The following is a 23,418-nucleotide window of genomic DNA, read 5'->3' as shown; positions in this document are numbered from 1 at the left end:
AACACTGAATGATGACAGTCCAATGGGATGGACAACATCAACGGTACCCATGTACTTTTAAACGCCCGTGTTTCAGAGCTTCACCCTGAAGCAGCCACCAGGTTTGCACTGCCAATGGTATGGCATACAAGCATGCACACAAAATACACAAACACCAACATCTTTTTTTAATTTTGTATTTTATTATGCCATGTGCTCTCATGCACTGGACAGCCCACTGTTTGTGACATACCCCATGCAGATAAAATTATAGGGGGCCTGCTCAATGATCAAATCTCTATGAAAAAGATTCTGAGAGAAATGGTTCAATACACTGATCATGAAACCACATGACTGATGAAGCTATAACGTAAAGTTCATTGCTGCTTTAACAACCAATTCACAAACACAAGACAATCAAGGCACAGCAGAGGATGCATAAATAAAATATATCAGACTCAATCAAGGAAGTGAGCCAGTCTAAGGCTTTGTGGCGAATTCCTATGTTGTAGAGGCGTGTGCGTAGTGTGTGGTGGCGAACGGTGTCAAAGGCTGTAATAATCAATTTCTCTTTTGACTCCGCCACCTACCCAGACCCCTGGAAGCACACGGAAATCACCGCTCTCCTAAAAAAACAAAAACAAAAAAAAAAAAAATCCGACCCGGAGATCCTCTCCAACTATCGCCCCATCTCCCTCCTCCCTTTCCCGGCCAAGGTTGCCAAGAAACTAGTCAACACCCGCCTATCCCACTTCCTTGAAGCAAACAACACTCTTGACCCCTCACAATCCGGGTTCTGCAAGAACCACAGCACGGAAACCGCCCTCATCGATTGCACTGACGACATCAGGACCAAAGCGACAAAGGCGAGACTGTCACACTCATCCTCCTAGACCTCTCCGCAGCCTTTGACACGGTCTGCCACCACACACTCCGCACACACCTCCACAACATAGTAATTCGCCACAGAGCCTTAGACTGGCTCACCTCCTTCCTCACCGACCGGACCCAGAGAGTCTGCCTTCCACCTTTCCACTCCACCGCTACCAATATCATCTGCGGAGTCCTCCTCAGCCCCACACTCTTCAACATCTACATGATCTACATGATCCCCCTAGCCAACATCCTCCGATCACACGGAATCACTATCCTCTCCTACGCAGATGACACCCAACTCATCCTTTCCCTCACCCCGCAACTCCACCACCGCCAAAACCAACCTACACGCTGCTCTCCTCGACACCGCCAACTGGATGACAACTAACCACCTCAAGCTTAACTCCAACAAAACCGAGATCATCACCTTCGGCCCCAACAAAACCACATGGGACGGCTCTTGGTGGCCCACCGCCCTAGGCCCGCACCCACCCCCGCAAACCACGCACGCAACCTCAGCATCTTCCTGGACCCCTCCCTCTCCATGACACAGCAAATCAATGCTCTAACCTCCTCCTGCTTCCACACACTCCGCACTCTAAAAAAATCCTTCAAATGGATTTCCCCCAGAGACCAGGAAGACAGTCACCCATGCACTCATCAGCAGCAGACTAGACTACGGTAACGCCCTCTATGCCGGCACCACACTCAAACTCAAATGCAAACTCCAGAGAATCCAGAACACAGCCGCACGCCTCGTCCTAGGCCTCCCCGCCACAAACGAATCTCACCACACCTCAAATCCCTTTACTGGCTCCCCATTTACAAGAGAATCACATTCAAGATCCTCATCCATGCACACAAATCCCTCCACAACACCGGCCCAACCTACCTCAACGAAGGAGTGAACTTCCACACTCCCACACGCAACCTCTGATCAGCCGACCTCGCCCTAGCCACAGTCCCCACATCCAACGCACCACCACAGGAGGCAGGTCCTTCTCCTACCTCGTCCCCAAAACCTGGGACTCCCTCCTCACCAACCTTCCCAAAACAAAAGACCGCCTGCTCTTCAGAAAGAACCTGAAGACATGGTTGTTCGAACATTGACCCTCCCTGCCCCTCCCCCCTTGACCACCTCCCCCATAGCGCCTTGAGACCCTCACGGGTGAGTACCGCGCTCTATACATTTTTTTGATTGATTGATTGAATTAGCAAAACAGTTAACTGATCAAAGATCTGAATTCTACAACAGGTGCAAAAGAAAATCAGTTTCTTGAAAGTAAAATTTCATTCATACCCAAAGTTTTGAGGCAGAGTCAACATTTCTCCAAGCATTAACATTTCTGCTCCTTTTACAGTTGATGGATCATTTTTCATCAGTAGATTAAAAAGTTCTCCTGCGCAAAAATAAAATAAATAATGTTCATGAGAGCGGCAAATCTGCTGGTATTTTAAATACATTATCTGTAGGTTCACTGATGAACAAAATATAATTTAATCATAAAGTAGAGAGTAATTTGTAAAATATTTGTCAATATGAGTTGAAGCTGCTTTTGAGCGGGACAAAGGATATGATTTAAATTGACCCCATCTTTAAAAAAAAACATCTACTCCATATAACACAGGAAAGTTTATGTTGAAGTGAAGACAATGAATACAGAAAACAATGCCTTTAAACCAGTCATCTTTCCTAGGACTCTAGGGAGTTCTTCAATGATTCTCTTGTTTCTCAGCCCACTTGGGGAAGCTAACTGAATCATACTTTCTCCTCCTTGGACGTCAAATCAAATCAAATCAAATCATTAACATTTATAAAGCGCGCTACTCACCCGTGCGGGTCTCAAGGCGCTAGGGGGGAAAGGGGGGGTTATCGCTGCTCGAACAGCCAAGTCTTTAGGAGTCTCCGGAAAGCGGAGTGGTCCTGGGTGGTCCTGAGGCTGGTGGGGAGGGAGTTCCAGGTCTTGGCCGCCAGGAAGGAGAAAGATCTCCCACCCGCCGTGGAGCGGCGGGTGCGAGGGACGGCAGCAAGTGCGAGGCCAGCGGAGCGGAGGGGGCGGGTGGGGACGTAGAAGCTGAGGCGTCTGTTGAGGTATTCCGGTCCCTTGTTGTGGAGGGCTTTGTGTGCGTGGGTGAGAAGACGGAAGGTGATCCTTTTGCTGACTGGGAGCCAATGCAGGTGTCTCAGGTGTGCGGAGATGTGGCTGTTGCGGGGTACGTCGAGGATGAGGCGGGCCGAGGCGTTTTGGATGCGTTGCAGGCGGTTCTGGAGTTTGGCTGTGGTCCCGGCGTAGAGGGTGTTGCCGTAGTCCAGGCGGCTCGTGACGAGGGCGTGGGTCACGGTTTTTCTGGTGTCGGCGGGGATCCAGCGGAAGATCTTACGGAGCATGCGGAGAGTGAGGAAGCAGGCGGAGGACACGGCGTTGACTTGCTTGGTCATGGTGAGAAGAGGGTCCAAGATGAAGCCGAGGTTGCGGGCGTGGTCTGCGGGGGTCGGTGCGGTGCCGAGGGCCATGGGCCACCAGGAGTCGTCCCAGGCGGACGGGGTGTTGCCGAGGATGAGGACTTCCGTTTTTTCAGAGTTCAGCTTTAGGCGGCTGAGCCTCATCCAATCTGCGACGTCCTTCATACCCTCTTGTAGGTTGGTCTTGGCGCTGGCGGGGTCCTTGGTGAGGGAGAGTACAAGTTGGGTGTCGTCGGCGTAGGAGGTGATGATGATGTCGTGCTTGCGTACGATGTCGGCGAGGGGGCTCATGTAGACATTGAAGAGTGTCGGGCTGAGCGATGAGCCTTGAGGTACGCCGCAGATGATCTTGGTGGGTTCTGAGCGAAACGGAGGGAGGTAAACTCTTTGGGAGCGGTTAGCGAGGAAGGAGGCGATCCAGTCCAGGGCCTGGCCTTGGATCCCGGTGGAGCGTAGGCGGGTGATTAGGGTGCGGTGACAGACGGTGTCAAAGGCAGCCGAGAGGTCGAGGAGAATGAGGGCGACTGTTTCACCGTTGTCCATCAGGGTTCTGATGTCGTCTGTGACTGAGATGAGGGCGGTTTCCGTGCTGTGGTTGGTTCGGAATCCGGTTTGTGAAGGGTCGAGCAGGTTGTTGTCTTCCAGGAAGGTGGTCAGCTGTTTGTTGACGGTCTTTTCTATTACCTTGGCTGGGAAAGGTAGAAGAGAGATGGGGCGGAAGTTTTTCAGGTTGCTTGGGTCAGCCGTAGGTTTCTTTAGTAGGGCGTTGACTTCAGCGTGCTTCCAGCATTCGGGGAAGGTAGCAGAAGAAAAAGAAGAGTTGATGACGGTCTGGAGGTGCGGGGCGATGATGTCGTCGGCTTTGTTAAAGATGAAGTGCGGGCAGGGGTCCGAAGGGGCGCCGGAGTGGATAGAGTTCATGATGGATTTGGTTTCTTCCGTGTTGATGTGGGTCCAGTTGTTGAGGGTGATGTCCGGGGAAGCGGGTTCAGTGGTGTATGGTTGGGTCTGGTGTCCGAAGCTGTCGTGGAGGTCGCTGATCTTGCGATGGAAGAAAGTGGCGAGGGATTCGCACAAATCCTGTGAGGGCGTGACGGCGTTGGCGCTGGCGCTGGGGTTGGAGAACTCTTTGACGATGCTGAAGAGTTCTCTGCTGTTGTGGCTGTTTTTGTCTAGTCTGTCGGTGAAAAAGTTCCTTTTGGCAGTGCGGATCAGGTGGTGGTGTTCGCGTGTAGCGTTCTTGAGGGCGGTCATGTTGTCAGCGGTGTGGTCCTTGCGCCAGGCCTTCTCAAGGGCACGACAAGTTTTCTTTGATTCTTTGAGGGTGTCAGAGAACCAGAGAGGTTTTTTGGTGTTGGTCTGTCGATGCGTGCGTTTGAGGGGAGCAAGGTTGTCAGCGCAGTTGGAGATCCAGTTTGTGAGGTTGAGAGCTGCGTCGTTGGGGTCGGTGGTGAGGGTGGGTTGGTTGGCGGCGAGAGCGGAGAAGAGTTGCTCTTCAGGGATCTTGTTCCACTGTCGATGAGGGATGGGTTGAGTGCGGAGGTGGGAGGTCTCGCGTCGGAATGTGAAGTGGACGCAGCTGTGGTCGGTTCAGTGTAGGGCAGAGGTGTGGCTGAAGAAGACGTGTTTGCTGGCGGAGAAGATAGGGTCGAGCGTGTGTCCGGCGATGTGGGTGGCGGTGTTCACCAGTTGTTTGAGGCCGAGGTTGGAGAGGTTGTCGAGCAGGGTGGTGGTGTTGGGGTCGTTGTTTTGTCCAGATGGAAGTTGAGGTCGCCTAGGAGGATGTAGTCCGGTGAGGCGAGGGCGTGCGGGGAGATGAAGTCGGCGATGGCGTCGCTGAAAGAGGCGCGAGGTCCGGGAGGACGGTAGACGAGGGATCCTCTGAGGGTGGTCCTTGGGTCGGTGCGAATCTGAAAATGCAGGTGTTCAGCGGCGAGGGGGGGGTCTTCGGTGGAGGCGGTGACGCTGATGGAGTCTTTGAAGATGATGGCGACACCTCCTCCTACTTGGTTGGTGCGGTCTTTTCTGGAGATCTTGTAGCCTTCGGGGATGGCGGTAGCGATGTCTGGAGCAGAGGAGGCGTTCATCCATGTCTCCGTGATGAAGGCGACGTCCGGGGCTGTGGAGTCCAGTAGGTCCCAAAGTTCAACGGCGTGCTTGTGGACGGAACGAGCGTTGATCAGGATGCACTTGAGGTGGTTGATGGCGCGTGGGCTTGTGGTCGTGGTAGTTGCGTGGTGGAAGATGCGTTTGCAGGAGTTGCAGGCGAAGGGTCCATGGGTGCGTTTGGGGTGAGCTAGGATGCAGGTTTTGGAGCGCCCTGGGTTGAGGGCGTGGAGGGTGGTGGGGTCGTAGCGGATCAGACGTCAAGGTCTGCTTGTCAGCTAGAACACCACTATATTGAGCTGGACAGGGCCCCCACAGAACCTTTTTCCTTTTACTCTGTCGGTTTGGAGTTTTGGATGGACTGTGCTTCCTCATCTCCCTCCCTCTACAGTCAGTGGGGTTTACCCACTTCCTGATTACATCTACCCAACACAATACCTTCAGCTGATTGATGTTACCTTGCACCACTGTATGACAGGCGTGTACCATTATTGCAGTTTAAACTTTCAGAATAACTCACTTTGGTCCTTTCAGCTCAACAACGCAGCAGTGTTCCACTTACTATCCTGTGTTCAATAAGATGAAGGTCAAGTCCTGCTCAATTATTTTTCGTCTGAGCATGGCAAGAGAAAAATGTGTGCTTTGTCACTTCTCTAAAGGCACAAATCTCTGCTTGCCTCTCTGCTTTGGAGACCTATATGTCACATCATGTTATCAATCTTACTCCAAAAAAAGACTGAGATCTTTTTTTGCAGCCTCACTTACTCCCACTTCTCCTACAATTTTGTTTCCACCTATGGCACTGCCCTCATCCACTTCTACGTATAATAATGGTTTTGCTTTTGATCTTTATCTTAACCTTTTTTTTTTTTTTTTACACATTGAGTTTATAAAATCGGTTTCACCTACATAACATTTGTAAAATCAGATCTCCTTTTTTCATCTTTGAAACAGCTTTTCCAAGTCTGGATACATTCTGTACTTACCTATTGTTCCTCCTTTTATGCCCTTCACCACTCCAGAATATTCAAAACTCTCCTCATTTCGTTTCCCTTTCATGTATCCGCCTGATCTCATTCTACTTTGTTGGCTCCCCTTACTCATTTAATTCAAGTTTAATTTTCTGTCTCTTTTTCAAATGTCTTAACTCCACACCCATAGTTGTTCATTTAATATGGGCCTTTCCAGTTTGCTCTGATTCTTTGACTATTCCCCATAGCCTCCTTCCTGCCTCAAAGTTTTTACATCCATGCCCATTTCAACCTCGCTTCACAAAATTATGTGCTTCATATAACATAATAGTTACTGCAGTGCCCATGGAGTAGCATTAACAAGTCCCAGCTAGTACCATTATCCACAATACCAAATTTGTTTCTGAAATCAAAATCACACATGGCAGTTTTTTCTAAAGTTAATTTAAGATCCAAATAATTCACATGTCTCTAGTCAATTAAAGGAGCAGATGAAACAGTCATTAACAGTCAAAGTGCATGGACAAAATAAACATGACAACTTGTTGTCCTTGTCCCCAAACAATATGTCCTGGGTGTTGCGTGATATGAATTTTACACAACTTGAAAAGCAAGCAGGAGTTCTAGCTAACAAAATCAAAAATACTGCTGGGGCTTCAGGTAGATGAAGGCAACTAGGGGCCTAAATAATGACAACTATTTTGGGTCATGTGAAACTGGTGGAAGAACTAGTGGAGTAATAAAACAGGGCATAGTGGTCTAATGCTCCCAAAGTGTTTTTTAAAACCACATCCCTTAGGAGTGGACATACCTTACAGACTGACATGTCCAAAGTCATAGTCCCTACTGTTGTCAATAGTAAACCAGGGTACACCATAAGTATTTCAGCATAGTTCACCCAAAAAGAGAGCAACTGAAAGTCCAAAGCCATGTAGTTGGTGAGGATAACGTTTTATTCTTATCAAGGTGGAATAGGTCCAATATACAGCTTAACAGCCGACACGTGTTTCGTCAGATTGACTTTCTCAAGGCTAATGTAAATATTGTGATCACAAAGTGTCCAATAGTGAGGACAAAAATGCATTACCGCAGTTGATCTAAGAATCAGTATTTGGGCCAAGCAAGGCACATGGAGTCCTCATGTGGAAAGCCACAACATCAGAGTCTCAAGGTATAAGCTTAGTAAAAGACCATGGTAAGCCTTATAGTTATATTGTCCATGCTCCTAGGCGTCTGGTTCACATCGTATGGTAGAAGGCTTACCATGATCTTCTCCTGTGCAAGAACAACCCTTCAGCACTGTCCTCTGGCTGCTTGTGCTGCCTCTAGGCCCCAGAGGTAAGCGGGACAACGGGAGACATATCTGAATCACTCATTCCCAACGTCTCTTCCTGGGACTCCCAGACCTTGTAGTTTGCCTGCCCTGGTGCCACGGAGAACAACCTGGCTTTGCCATGGGAAAGGACAAGGCCCCCACCACTGGCAGCCCAACTGAAAATAGCTAAATACACTACCTACTCCACTGACACCAACAAACACTACTCAGCCTGCTCCTCGATTGCCGCACCTTAAGCCACCACAGATGACCCAAACGTGAAGCCATCCAGACTTCTTGTGAAGACCAAAATCGCTGAAGTGGGAGTGGATGTCGCCCTCCTCCGCCTAGACCTTGGCAATGTGGCTGGAAGAGTCACTGAGGCTGAAAGCAGTGTCCATCCTTGAGGACGATACTATCAACCTTAAAGCTACGCTCCCCCCACTGGCCTCTGCTACCCGCACCCTCAAGGCTCCAGGTGCAAAAACCTTCGCTTTGTGGATTTTCCTGAGGAGGCTGAATCCCCCCCCAAACCCATACTGTTCATTAGGAACTGGTTTAAATCTTGGATCCCAGAGGACACTCTCTTCGCATGGTTTGTAGTGGAGCGTTATCCTAAGGCATGCACGCAACCAAGGGTGACATATCTTTCAATTGGCCCCCATCATGATGTTTCCAGATTATACGAAAGCTGTCCAGAAGCAATGTAAATCCTTTGACACAGTTAAGTTAAAACTAAGATCACTCTCCCTGCAATATCTGTTGATCTTCCCCGTAAACTTGAAGATGATCGATCAATCCTGCATGTATTTTTGGATACGCACAAGGAGGCCTGGGAGTGGGTGGTTATGAGGTGAACACCCAGATGTCATGAACCCCCCACCCCCACTGGGTTCGCTTGTGGTGGTGAGGGCTCTTGGCACCACCTGCTGTAGCCCCAGCCCCTCCTCGGCTGCGACAATGGCCTAAGTCCAAACAAGGCTGTGGACAGTGTAAATGCTAATCTGATTCCTCCAACCCTGACTGCAGGAGCTCTCAATGTGGAAGAGAGCGACCCTCTTTATCATGTCAAATTTTGCTGGCCCAGCTGTCCTTTAGCCAGAGATGTCTGGCTATGGGAAGAGGGGGACTCCCCAGTTCCACCAAATTCCTGGTCGTAGAAAACTACCAAATCAGTCCTGCACGGTCCTGTGGCCAAGTGGCCCAGAAGCTGCAACCATGAAATCTGCATAGGAGGAGGTCCCCCTCAAATGCCCTGAAATGTACTATGTTTTTCTTGTTGGGGACTTTGGGGAAACAGATGCTTCTGGGGTGGAAAGGTGAGGGGTGTTTTCGTTTGGGGGGGGGGGGGGGGGGGTGGGGGGGAGTGGGCTGGTTTTCATGTTTTTCATTTGTTCTGTTTTGTTACACTACATCCACACATGTCCACACCCATGAACTTCACACTACTGACCCGCCAACTGCAATTTAAGCCCACTGGAGGTCTCCAAGGCTAACTTCCCCCTGCTTTCTTGGAATGTCAGTGGCCTTCTGGGCAGCAAATAAACGGCAGTCGCCCACTGTATTAAGCAACACTCACGGGGATCGCCTTATTAAGAGAGACCCACCTATTAGGCTCTATTTTTTTTTTAAACAGTTTTTTTGTTTTTTCAATTCAACAACATTTACCTCACTGGGGTACCCGATGGCTGTATACATTCAGCATAGGACAATGAACAGATCTGTTCCATGCTAGGTTCGTCACTACATTCGCTGTCGTTACACAGTCTCAGAGCATGGGAATCATAACGGAGGAAGCATACAACCCACTCTTGCTCATCCCTCGGAGTACATCTTATTCTCATTGTACACATGCTTGAGGTAAACAATGGTGTGTGTACTGCTCTGTTCAACAGATTAGGAGTTAAAACATCCAGCTTCATTCAGCTCTAACCCACCCACCCGTGCCCTACCCTGTGCCATGATTTCCGGCTGCGCCTAAGCTTGTGTTACATCAGGGTGCTTCTCGGATTGCTCCTGTTCACAGGTCTTGTATATGTTCTGGCCTCTGCTCTGCTAACTTTCTACTTTGACAGGAGTGTCGCTACACTATGCGGTTGGTGTTGTATGTACAGTCTATTCTGTTTGGGAAGGCTCTTCTTCCTCCAATGCTGTGACAATCTGCTCCCAAGCATTCATAAGGTCTGGGGAACCCCACCCACGAACAAGCTCCCTTTTCAGCACCAAACTTTCATATTCTGCCCACCGCCTTAGCTCCCTCTTCCGGCTTTGGATATTGAGAGCCACTGAAATCTTTTAGTTTTTTGTCAATTCTTGTATGGCCAGAACGTATGCTAAATCCTGGAGTTTGCTTGTTGCCCTGGTCTTGGGAGTATGAGGGACCCAGTGCAACAGGCAGTGGGCTGGGGTGCACTCAGCTTCTCGCTCGATAATTTCCGCCACGTATGTAGTCACTGTACTCCAGTAAGTGGTCAAGTGGGGGGCAGGACCACAGCATGTGTATAAATTCCACCGCCTCTTCACCGCATCTGGGGCATTTTGCATCCGTCACATGTAGATGCTCACGGAGCCATTTAGGGGTAAGATATGCACTGTGTATGACGTAATAATGTATAAGTTGAAACCTGTCATTTCTAGAGACCTACGGTGATCTGTCCAATATCTGGGCCCAGGCCTCCTCTGGTATGAGGGTCCCCAGGTCTGACTCCCATTTATGTCATAGGTCGTCTAGGGGGTGCATCGCTCCTGAGCGAATCGCTCTATATAGAGTGGTGATGGCTTTTTGTGTGCCATCTGATGTCATTAGCTAAGAGCTGGGCCCGTGGGGACATGGCTCGCTATTTCTTGAGCGCCAGTGAGCACTCATAGTGCGTGTCAGCGCTTGAAGCAGCAGGAAGTGCCCTGTGGCAGGTCATGGGCCTGTCGAAAATCTTAGAACGGTAATAGGTTACTCTCGCGATAAAGGTCTCCCCTCTGTAAGGCCCCCACCTCCTCCCAAGTCGTCAGTCCCCTCCAGTCACCCGCTCGAAGTAACCACTGGAGCCATGTCATCGGTGTATCTGGTGTGTCAGGTGTAGTCGTGCCCATCCTATAAAGGCATCTTCTCCAGCATCGGCGGAGAACCTGAATCTCCGGAGCGAGTGCTCATTCCGATAGAGTAAGACTGAGGAATAGGCCCGCCAGTATTGAAATGGGGGGCCGTTGTGTTTCCGTCTGTTGTTCCAGTCCTGCCCTCTGCCATCCACTGGGCAAGTCATTGCAGCTTGGCTGCTAGGTAGTAGGTCTCAAAGTCCGGAACCGCTAGGCCCCCCCTCTGCTCTAGGTCACTTCAAAGTGATTAGGGTCACTCTGCGTCTCCCATCTCCCCATATGAACGCCGTGAGCAAGGAGTAAATTTCCTGGAATAACATGGCCGGAATCCAGACGGGCAATACTGCAAAATAATATAAGAGCCTTGGTAGTGCTACCATCTTAATTAGCGCTATTCGTCCAGCCACAGAGATCGGGAGTGATCCCCCAGAAGCCCACGCTGGTTTTCAATGCCCTTATGGTTCCCCCGATATTACTCTTCAGGACGTCCGCCCTAGTGTGATAAATTCTAACGCCTAGATACGACATGCAACGGGGTTCCTACGCCACGTTCTCTAGCCCTTCAGGTGGCCCGCGGTTCTCCTGCAGTGGGAACAAGAACAATTTCTGCCAGTTTACCCGTTAAGCGACCGAACAGTGCTAGGAGAGCACGGACTCCTCTGAGTTCCGAGCCGGTGTCTTGCAAAAAATAGGAGAACGTCATCATATAGCGCTATTTTGTGATGCCGGTCACCCTGCATCAGTCCCCGATACAAACTGGTGGTTCTAGCCTGGGCAGCCAAGGGTTCCATGGGCAAGGGAAATGATAATGGGGAGAGCGGGCAACCCTGCCTGGTGCCCCTTATTACTGAATATTGCTCAGATATCAAGAGCCCGGTTCTAACCCTTGCTTTCGGCTCTGTGTATAAGAGTTTCGTCCATTTGACAAAGCCCTTTCCTAGGCCCATGCGAGCATGGACTGCATATAAGTAGTCCCCTTCTAAACTGTGAAAGGCTTTTTCTATGTCTACTGCCAGTATGGTTGCCGTGTCTACATGTGGGGTGACAGTGTCTAGAATATTAATGACTCGACTGATATTTTGGGCAGTATTCCCAGTAGGGATAAAGCCTTCCAGGTCTCTGTGGCTCAATCAGGTCATGTATAGGAGCAATCTGGTTGCTGATCTTCGGCTCCGGATCTTATAATCTGAGTGCAGCATATATAGGGGCCTGTATGCTCTGCTATCGTCAGGCGGTTTACCCGGTTTTATCAAGGCTTCCTTAGTAGAGTTTGGGAGGTGTTCAGTTTTACGTGCCTGGTTATATAATTGCATTAGTGTAGGGGTCAGCTCCTGCACATACGTTGCGTAAAACTCTATGGCAGACCTCTGATGGTAGCTCTAATTTCCGAGGCCTCTATTTCGCTCCTCCTCACTGAGGCCTCTGTGTGGTAGATACCTTAAGAAAGCCTGTATGTCATCCCCCATCCGTGTGGTATACTAGTATAGAGCACTGTCTAGTATTAAAAAAAAAAAAAATGCTGCTTAATGTCATCCTATCGGTATAGTCTATTCCCTAGAAGGGTGTTGATCTCCAATGGGGGTCCCTCGTTTCGCGGGGTTGGCCAACCATGCCAGAAGAGCTCCCACTTTATCCCTCTCTGCATGTGCCCTTACCATGTAGTTTTTGTAATCAAAGCATCTAAGCCTCTCTGTATGTGCTGCAACTCTCCCTCTGGACTCGTTTGCTTCGTCTCTCATCTCAGGGGATTCTGAGCTTAATTTTTCTTTTATTCGCAACTCGTTTTCAGCCGTCTCTCTAAGCAGTGTCCTAATCCCCATTGATGTAGCAATGCACCAACCCCTGAGCACTACTTTGAATGTTTCCCATAATACGGGGGTGAGGAGGGGTCATTGCCTCATTATCTTCAAAATAATGGTTAATGTTTTCCCTTATTTGAGTCCGGTATGCAGGATCTTCAAGGGAGTCAGGTTTTAAACGCCAGGCAGGTATATTTGTGTTCATTTTTTTTCCATGTTAGAGAAAGTAAGACAGGGTTGTGGTCCGAAATTGTTCTTCCCAGGTGTTCTGCTTTCCCACTTATCTCCTATCAGAGCTTACAGAACCTCTCTGGAATGCACTTCTGAGTTTAAAGAAGACCTTTATTGTTGTTAATTCTCCACCCACAAGTTCCTGAGAGACTAAATTAGTAGATTGGAAGCACACGTTAAAAGTAGTCGCAGCAATGAAAGCAAAATATATCAAAGTACTTCTCAGTTGCAATGTACACAGTAAATATAGGTGAAGACATTTATAACATAACTTCAAAGCAAAGCATAAAAGTCTAAATTCATCACCCTATGGGCAAGTAGGGCCTATATTCAGCTTCATCTTTCTGGGGTCTGCAAGTTGATGACTCCGGTCAACTGCAAGAAAGAGATTCTCTACCCAAACGGGAGACTGGCAACTGACGTCTAGTTCCAGTCTGAAGTCAAGCAGATTCAAATCTAACTCACTGTAGCCCAGAGTCATCCTTAAAAGCAAACTCAGTGTGAGAGCCGAATAACCTTGGAGAGGGGCCAGTTCTCCTGAGCAAATTCGCTCTCAGACTGGTTTGCGAGGTAAACACAAAATCTATGTGCTCTTATCAGCTAAGGTCTGGTGTGAAGAAAACAGCTTGGTCCATCTGGTGGAAAAAACACAGCTTAGAAAAACACAGACATCTGTAATGTCTCAACTGCAATGTCTAACCCTACGTTAAAGCCAATAGGCAGCTAACCTAAATATCTAATGTAATGTCATGTCAAAGCCAATAGGCAGCTAAACTGAATACAGAATGTAATGTCTAATGCCATGTCAAAGCCAATAGGCAGCTAAACTGAATACAGAATGTAATAGCTAACTCCATGTTAAAGCCAATAGGCAGCTAAACTGAACAAAACATATAATGTGCTACTGGTGAACATTGAGCAACTGACATGAGCAGTGGTGAAACACAAAGTCATTGGTCAAACACAATTAATAGCATCACACCAGGTATTCCACTACTGTAATCTGGGTCTGTACTACTGGCGTGCATAAGAAGGTATCCAGTCATACATGTAAATCGTGTACTGCTGAGTAGAAGGAGTATTCCCTGGGGCTGTGGTTAAGGTGTCTCCAGGAATCTAGTAAGTGCCGTTCTGTTTGCCAGTCCCGATTTTTTTATTTTTTTTTTATCTAGTGCGTTGATTGGGGAGTCCCTCAAAGGTGGGTGGGATCTATCTAACTCAGGGTTGGCCACACTGTTAAATTCCCCCCATTAGTGCCGCCTGGAGAAGATAGGGTGGCCATTGTGCGTGAGAGGCGGTCCAGGAATGAGCTTTGATCTATGTTTGGTGCGTATATATTTATAAGCGCTATATATCGTCCCCTTAGTCGGCCAGTGACCACCACAAAGCGCCCATCAGGGTCTATTAGTGTGCAAGTCATTTGGAACGGTACTCCTGCTCGTATCCAGATTAGGGTACCCCGTGCATAGGCTGAATACATTGTGTATATGTCTGGCCCCTCCATCTTCTCTGTAGCGCCATTCCCTCTGCTGCTGTCAAATGTGTTTCTTGCAACATTACTATGTGTGCCCTTCTCCTCTGTAGATAGGCGTATATCTTATAATGTTTAACCATGCTATGCACGCTCCTTATATTCCAGGAGATCACTTTGTAATTCCTCAGATCACCCATGTTGAGTCAATAGTTCTAAAGAGTCTCTGCATGTCCACACCCCATGAAGCAGTCACACCTTAACATCTTTTACTTCCTTAGCTATTTGTCAGGCATGGCAGCAGACGGGCTCCTTAGTAACTATTAATGTTAACTTCCCCAACTCCCCTCCCCCAGGACAGGTGTCGAAACAGCCCCCCCCATCCAAAGTTTTACCATCTGAAACCAGTACTTAAAAGGTGGGTGAGAATACTTCTCCAGCCGCATGGAGCCCGCGGCTCCACGGTCTCCCCGTCATTGTTCCAGATGCCTCAGCCACACATTTCTCTACAGGTCCCGGATCCTGTGCGGCAGCTGGGCTCCATGCGAGCTCGTCAAATATTGGCCGTGTTGTCAGGTTATATTCCCGGTGTCACCTCTGGCATTTCCACGCTTAGTACCGTCGAGCTCTAAGATTCTCCTTCAGAGTCGACCCTCACATTACTCTCGTTGTCTCCTGTAAGCCCGGGCTTGCTTCCCCCGTTTAATGATGCTACAGCAGCTGTAGCTCACTGTCTTTCCTCCCTGGCTTCTTCCGTGGTGGGGACCGCCCCTCCATACCACAAATCTCCGCGTCATCGTTGAGTGCTCCTGGGCCTGGATCCGCGGGGCGCACCAGAGACTGTGGTGCCTACCCACCCATCTATCCACTTCCTCGCTTCTTGCGGGCGTACGAAAGAACCTCACCCGTCCACGACTCTGAGCCTAGAGTGGAAGAGCATTGCGTACAGAATATTCAGTAACCGCAAGTGCTTCTTGATGTCTATGAAAGTTGCTCTCTGCTTTTGCACTTCGAGAGAAGTGAGGGAAAATGCAGACAGTGCTGTTATCCACTCTCAACTCCCCTCCTTTTCGAGCCTGAGCCAGGATATGGTCTTGATCCTTATAATGTAGCCGTCGGGCTACCACCGGTTGCGGCGCAGCCCCAGAGGGAGGGGGACGCGCCGGCACCCAATGCGCCCTTTCGAAGGCAAAGAACCGCGGCAGACCCTCAGGTGCCACTTCTTCTCTTATCCAGGTCTCAAAGTCTTTGTGTTCTGTTTTCTCGGGTAGCCCTACGATGCAGATGTTATTCCTTCTTGACCGATTTTCGGCATCCTCAGCACCGGCCATTATTGTGTCTACGTGTTTCTCAAGAGTGGTCACCCGATCTCCTTCCCCGGTCACCGCCAGCGTGAGCCCTTCCATGTTTCGTTCTGAGGTGGCAACTCTTTCTGCAAGATGTCTTTGATCCTCTCAAAAGAGGCCCAGATTCGTAGTAAGTGCATCGATTTTAGATTCCAGGATTTCCCTGGAGGATGTAATGGCCTGTAATATATCTCCTATTGAGGGCCCTTTCGCTGGGGCATTGGAGGGTGTTGTCTGCTCCACATTTGTAGGGGAGGGGGGCAGAACAGTCTTGTTGTATGTCAGGGGCTCCTGTTATGTCTTTTTTCTTGTTGGGTTTGCCCATTGTGCAATGGTCCTCTAGCGCTCTGCCACAGTCCTGTTTTCTCATATGGTGATGGCGAGGTCCACCAAGCTAGACTTGTCCCCCTCTAGCCAGTCGCTGCCACACAACATCCGCAAGCCAAGGAGGGCCGATGTCAAGCATGCAAATCCCCACGCCCCCATCTCACTCAGGCACTGGGGGAGTGGGATCACCCATACTCTCACCTCTGCCCACAGCCTGGCTCACGCCTTCGATCTGCACCCAGTCCCACGCGCTGCCGGGCGAGGAGGGAATCACTCCTCACCGCGCTAGTTCCGGTGGCTCCAGATGCTCTAGGTCCGCCCCGGAGGCGCGGCTAGTTCGGCCACTGGGCCTTCCGAACTTTCTGCTCGTTCCTCTAATGGAGGGCACCTGCCTCTGCCAGGATGGGGCGGGTCCACCAGCGGGCTCTCTCCGGGTCTAGAGCGGGCCCTGGCCACTGGGTTGCCCCCTCTTCTATCGTCCACGCGTCGGTCGGCCTCAGTGTCTCCTGGAGGCCGCCCTCGCGTTCAGGCCCGTCCCAGCCACCATTTTGAAGTCAGGCGACCAGGGGACAGCTGCCGTTTCAGATCTACTCCGGGGCCCACCGCAAAGTTGTATTTCCCTGCGCACACCCCCCTCCTGGGTCTCGGGCGCAAAGGGGCAAGTTGTCGGGTCAGGATGAATGTGGACGGGGGATCCCGGGCCGGAGCTCTGTTTGTCGGCTACTCAATCCATGAGCTCCAGGCTACGCCCCAACCACCTTTTACACTCTAACTGCCCCATGCCACGCACATCAGCTATGACTGAGTTTTCCACTCAGGTTTTAGCAGAGGCTCTAGGGGAGTGGCCATATTGCTCCATAAATACTTGCCTCTAGCGGTTGTACAGACTATTCCTGACTTTCAAGGCAGTTATATTGAGGTAGTGGGGACACTTGAGGGAAAACCTTCCAACATTTTTTGCATCTATGTGCCCCCACAGCGGTTTAAATAGACCCTTGACAGGCTTACAGGACTACTTGCCAATCTTCCATCGGAGACCACGATCATTTGGGGGCGACTTCAACGTTACCCTAGATCCAGCCCGACACCCCCCACAAGACACTGGCAAAAGATGTCCAGAATGTTTACCTCTTGGAGGGACAGTCTTGGACTGTGTGATGCATGGCAGACATGGCACCTTACTCTATGTTCTTACACACACACATCCGCTGCCGCCAAAACCCTCTCTCGTATTAACTATTTACTCCTATTCACCACAATCATGATGCACATGACTGCTACACACATCCTTCCATGTGGGATTTCAGACCGCTCATCACTCCTACTTCACTTAGGGACTCCTAAGTGAAGTAGGGCAAGGAAGCACTCTGGTGCCTTAATGCCTGGTTCCTCATTTATGGTCACTTTACAGACCATCTAGTCACAGAACTCCAAGCGCACCTGGAGATCAATAACGGGTCAGTGGGATCCATGTAGGCAGCTAGCAAAGCTACTATCAAGGGAGTAACCAAAACATGCTGACCAAGATAGACTTTTCCGCTTAGCAGAGCTTGAATCTCGCATACTGCATCTAAACAGTAAATCCCTGGGCGGGCAACTTGAGCTTGAAAGAATATTCCTACAACTTTTTTCCATGAAGCTTGCCAGTGTTGGAGGGAATCTGTCTGATATGTATATGAACATGGTGACAAAAGCAGTAAACTTCTATACTGGCTTGCGACCAGGGACCACAACTCTAGACTAATGCCCCCAATAAATGACCCGTTGGGACCCCCCCCCAATACACGTTACCCGCAAAAGTAGATGTATTTGCCAATTTTTATAAACAACTTTATGCCCACCAACCACGACCTCCTAGAGAGATAACTTACCCCCTTACATGCAGGCATCCCACTCCCCCGCCTTACCTAGTCCAACAAGAGGAACTAGTCTCTACTTACAGACGACTAGATACAAGGGGTTCCAAATGCACAGACCCCTGGGAAAACTCCAGACCCAGATTAGATCTCTCTCGAATATTACTGCAAATTCTTAGAAACCCTTGTTCTCTACTTGCTCAAATCCTAAACTGAAGAGGTACAACTTGTTTCCTTTCCTCCTTACCTTGATCTGCCCACCATAGTGATCCTTCCTAAATCAGACCATCCCCCCGAATGCTGTGTGTCATATTGTCCCATCTTTTTAATAAACACAGATATTAAAATATTCCCCAATGCCCTAGCAAACAGACTCTACGGTATCCTTTGTGCACCCAGATCAATGTGGCTTCATGCCTAATCACAGCACTCTGCACTGCAAATGTGTCCACACGTTGCACTTAGCATTGCATAAAACGTGCGCACAAAGCACTGGTCCAGTCCATAAAAAACCTACTTGAAGATTTTTTTAAAAGTTTTGATTTGGTCGATTGGCCCTCCAATATAAGAACTTTGGCCCTAAGTTTTGGAAGCATGTCAAACTCCTATTTAAAGCACTCATGGTGCAGGTCTTTATCAATGGGGTACTATCATGCAACTTCCCTATTAGACACGGCATGCAACCTCTCTTCACTCTAGCCATTGAACCCCTGTCCAGGATCATTCAGTGTGATGCCAAGGCACAGGGATAGAGCTGGGATGGGATGCTCGAGGACAGATCACATTATATGCAGACATTTTTCTCTTCCTTTCAGACCCTCACACGTCTGGTCCCAGAATCCTCGACATTCTTAGGGTGTTTGAGGAGGCCCAATAGCAAGTCACTCCTAGTCCCCATGCATGACAACCAGGCCACACTGTTTTTGGCAATCAAACCTTCTGGTCCATCATCTCAGCTTAAAATATTTGGGGACCCACATCACCATGTTACAAAAACACACATACAACCTCAACCTTACCCCTCTGGTATCTGCCACTAGAACCAGCCTTCACAGCTCGAACAGGCTGACCCTAAATCTGGTGGGACAAGTCACAGTCACTAAAAAGATGATACTGCAGAGATTCTTATTTGTGTTGCAAAACTTCCCACTTCACATTACTCACTCTTGGTTTCACTGGATCACGGCAATGCTTGGCTCCTTTATCTGGAGGGGCCGACCTACCTGCATTGCTGTTGCTAAATGCCACAGGTCGGTCTATGATGGGGGTTTAGTGGTGGTAGATATTAGGCTACACTATTGAGAATCCCAACTAACGGGGAGCACTAGCAACTCAGCATACCAATTAGAGCTGGCCCATCTAGGCCTCAACAACATCATGCACATCCTGTATGGCTGACCCATCCCCTCCAGTGATGCGGAAGACACTAAAATTGACTGTCTTGTTTGGCAGGTGGCTAACAGATTCACAAGATGGGATAAACACCCAACCTAATAGACTCCCCTCTGGAGAGACCGCTGGCTCAGCCATGTGACGCACTAGAAGGTTTCAGAGGGTGGCACTTGATTGGGGTTACCACACTGGAAGTCTTCTGGACCAGGACCCATATGCACCCATTCCAAAACCTACAATCTACTTTCCAACTCTCAAGCACTCAATTCCACAAATACCAGTAACTTTGACACACGCTTGCAATGCATCACGCAGAATTCACAGACTAGCCCAAATTCAGTCCATTGAAGGCAAAATTAATGACGGGACGCCTGTGGACATCTCTTAGATTTATCACTCCCTGGTCTGCAACACCCCAGAGGCGCTTGAAACACTTCGACACAAGTGGGAGCAGTGGGTGGACAGAAGAGACAACACCAAATGGTGGGAAGCATATATGGCCTCCGTGAAATTGCCATCCCTACATACGTGCACATGATACAACTACACAACCTGAACACCACATATTTCACATTCCAGAGGTTTTAGCGTGAGAGACTGCTAATCAAACTTCACTTCCCTGCTGTTCCCTTCCAAATTCATATTTCTTCCATATGGCGTGGCAGTGCTCCTCTATGGCCTATTTATTGCAGCTGAATCCCCGATCTGTCCCTCGAGTACTTGACCGACCGACTGACTGATATGACACCCAAAATTGCCCTAGTGGGCCTTCTAGATGAGTTGTGGGGAGTCCTAAGGGGATCGTACACTCCTGGGCATAGCTATAATGGTAGCCAAAAGAGACATAGCATGCAAATGGAACCACCATCAATCTCCAACATTGCCCGAATGGAGGGCCGGCATGGACTGGTGTGTCAAGCAGAAAGAGCCGATCCATATTGCCAGTGAATGACCCCGTAAATTTGAGAAGATATGGGGAAAATGAGGCAATTACTTTGGACTGTCAATTGGGTCTGGAGGGACAACCCCCACCGGTGCTGATTTGCAGGGAAGCAATGTGGAACATTGTTGTTTCACACTATTGCACTCATTGTGATGGTGTTCTTGTGTGAATCTAAAATCAATAAAAGTTGTTTATAAAAAAAAAAAAACACAACTTATAATGACTTGGGGCAAAGTCAACCTGATGAGGGGGCTAACATCTTTCTTTCATCCTTCAATCTAACATCACTAATATGAAATTAAAAGCACAAAGCAGTAAGAAAATAAAATCACAGTGATTGGGTGGGGGCTTAGCTGGTGCAATCAAAACATTTGAGTAAATATGGACTTTCAGCTTCATGAAATATGTAAATACACAAAGATCACACTCCCAACTATTGAAAAACTAGCAGGCCACAATGATTTTGAGGGATGGATATGGGACAAGCACCTGATGTCAGAGTTATATTAATTCCTACAAGACGGGAGGTCAACCCAACTGAACGTTATTTAGATCACGTGGGACCCACAACTAGACAGGCGGGTGAGGTCTAATTAATGATCAATCAAATGTAAGATGCTGCCCTTTCTGAAGAACCTTTGGTCATATTACTGGGCGCCCAGGGAACAGCAGTCTGGAGACACTTCTGAAATAGAGGGTGACAAATTGCTACTAATCAGATGATTGCATCACATAGTAAGAAAATACAGAGAATATGGAATTTATCTACTCCGGAGAAGTCCACCTTAGCCTTAAATGATCTACAGCATAATTTGCACTCTGCCAGGAACCCTGTATTGTGCTTTCTTCATGAGTATAAAGAGACTACTTGCCCTCGCTTCTAGTGGGTGGCTAGAGCTGTTTCACCCAAGATAAGGGAGGGAGGGCGCGAACCAAAGAGGATGGTAGAGACTAAACTAGAAAAACAGCAATGAAGGGAACTTTGCTGTATCTCTTTATGCTTTATCAGCTAGAATGGCAAAGTGTGAGAAAGGGTTCACAAGCCATTTGGGGGGCAGGGGCTAGTGTACTACAAGTGGCCCCTATTATCTCTCCATATCAAGTGAGGTTGTTAAGGTCTACTGTGTCATTTCAAAAAGTATTAAACAATGTAACCCTAAAATTCATGGTGGTAACAAAGTATTCCAAAAACAAATTATGTTAAATTAATATCAGGAAAGAAAAGATTAGTTGGCTGAAGTGGACCCACTCTGCACAACCCTCATTAAACACGATCACTGTCACCTGTACCCTAATGCTTTTTTGTTCTTTTTTTACCGCTTCATAGCTCGGTTTAGGATAAAAAACGATGTTCTCCTAACTTTTCTGTTTACTATTATTGCACTGAGTAACCTCAAACTTGAATGCAACACTTGAATTTACCTGGCAGGTCTTTGTCTTCACACGTCACAGGGATGTTGGTAAATAAAGTTGGCTTGGTCAGTCTCATCACTAAAAAGAAAAAAAGACAGTTGGCGGGTAAACTCTAAGGTTCAGATAAGCAAGCCCACGGCCACCATGAAGTGTGACGGAGGCACACAAAAGGAAACAGAAGTTCTCTTGCAGTGAAACGGATCGGCAAAAGTGCAATTATCCATGTAGCCAGCAAAAGTGCAATTAGCCATGTAACAGTGTCGATGTCATGCAAAACGCTCGACTACTGCCCAGCGAGATCATGCAGCCTGCGAAACAAAGAGGAAAAAGTAGTCCCGAAACCATACGGAAAACATGGAGCCTCGTATATTTTCAGTAGTTGGTCAGAGTGCTCGAAGAGGGCTAAGCACCAGAAAAGGCATGACGTATGCATGCCTTTCACTAACGAAATTAGGCGTATTTTAAAAGGCAAGCCCACAAACCAACCAAACCGATGGGCATAGTTAAAAGCCAGTGCTTTGCGCTCAACACCAATAATGCTGCCTCTTTAAAATGTCAGCTACCAAGGCCTTGTGAGTCCATCCACACACAATTCACACTCATAACTGTAGGTCGCTCAACAACACATCTAGTTTGCACAACCTTTTTTCATCATGCAAGGTTGCAGAACAGCACAGGCTGTGAGAGAGGGAACTGCAGGGCTAATATTGTGAACCAATGAGAGCTCTTGCCTAAGAGTGCGTGAGCAGTCTGTTGCAAGATTATGTTGTTAGCTCACAGTTAGATTAGACCTTACCCACTGCTTACGATGGGAGGTTAGGCACTAATGCTTATTAGTCATCTTCCGTAGGATTTCCTTCCTCTTATTGTGTTAACAAAGCATGGACGCATTACTTGTGTCCTTCCACTACTCATTTTTCAGGCTCTACTTTTTTCTTTTTGTTTAAGCGTTCTGCAAAAGTGTGTTTTTCCAGCTGTCTCCCTTGTGTACTTTTCTGATTTGTGTGTTCTTTTTTATCACCCTCCCATACTGTAATTGCTTCCGCCCTGCCCATTTCCCTTGCCACGCTTGCTTCCCTGCCACCCCCTTGTCAGTTTGCTCCCCCAGTCCTGCCCACCCACCCTTTGTTGTTAGTTTGCGTCCCAAGACCCTTCCGACCACCCTCCATTGTGAGGGTTTTTTTTTTTTTTACAATTATATTTAGCCATGCTGCTGTACTGCATGGCTCAAAGGCGGGACTGACCTGCTTTTCTAATGCTTGTTCAATACTCTATGGCACTGCTCGGACCTTCTTTCCAAATAGGTGGAAATGTGATTGTCCAGTTCTTGAAGTTGAAGAATGGGGAAGACCAAACTACGTCCAATCAGACTTCAAACATAGATTACCAAGAAAGCCCAGGCAGTGGGATCCATCTGTTCTTCTCAGAAGATAGCTAAGAGTGAATTTAACAGACAGTAAGTAGACAGGCTCCCATTCTTTCGCTACTGCCTGTAAAGTGGGCCCACCGCCTGACCATGCGTTGCCTGAACTGCCCAACAGTCGCTGCAGACACCATGAGCAAACAGAGATGGTACCTTTAAGATAATTTTTTCTCTCTATTACATTTGTGACTAAAAAGAATGTGTACAAAAGCCAGGGAACACTCATATTATGACAGTTTCCTTTCAGATAGTTGAACATTACATTTCTGTTATTCTTTACTGCAGGAATAGCGGCGTACTGACTTATGACATGGAATCTGCTGGGGTGTTTTGGGAGGCAGAAGGCATTTGGGGTAGGATTTTGGGCTTTGCTTCACTCTGTGCCCTTGTCTTATTCACCCTTGCCATCCCTCCAA

General features: G+C 48.4%; 1 protein-coding gene across 3 annotated transcripts in view; it reads right to left on the bottom strand.

Annotated features, from left to right (window-relative positions):
• TRAPPC13 (trafficking protein particle complex subunit 13) overlaps positions 1 to 23,418 on the bottom strand; it is a 321,232-nt gene that overhangs the window by 211,968 nt on the left and 85,846 nt on the right. For all 3 annotated transcript variants that reach the window (XM_069222813.1, XM_069222798.1, XM_069222805.1), the window contains 2 exons: positions 21,589 to 21,657; positions 2,156 to 2,255 (listed from right to left, as the gene is read on the bottom strand). In XM_069222813.1, the coding sequence (XP_069078914.1) occupies positions 2,156 to 2,255; positions 21,589 to 21,657 (169 nt within the window). The remainder of the gene's footprint in view (positions 1 to 2,155; positions 2,256 to 21,588; positions 21,658 to 23,418) is intronic.

The sequence above is a fragment of the Pleurodeles waltl genome, chromosome 1_1 (assembly GCF_031143425.1).
Source record: "Pleurodeles waltl isolate 20211129_DDA chromosome 1_1, aPleWal1.hap1.20221129, whole genome shotgun sequence".
Classification (NCBI taxonomy): domain Eukaryota; kingdom Metazoa; phylum Chordata; class Amphibia; order Caudata; family Salamandridae; genus Pleurodeles; species Pleurodeles waltl.
The sequence above is the reverse complement of the archived record's forward strand: the minus strand, read 5'-3'. Positions and strand labels throughout refer to the sequence as shown.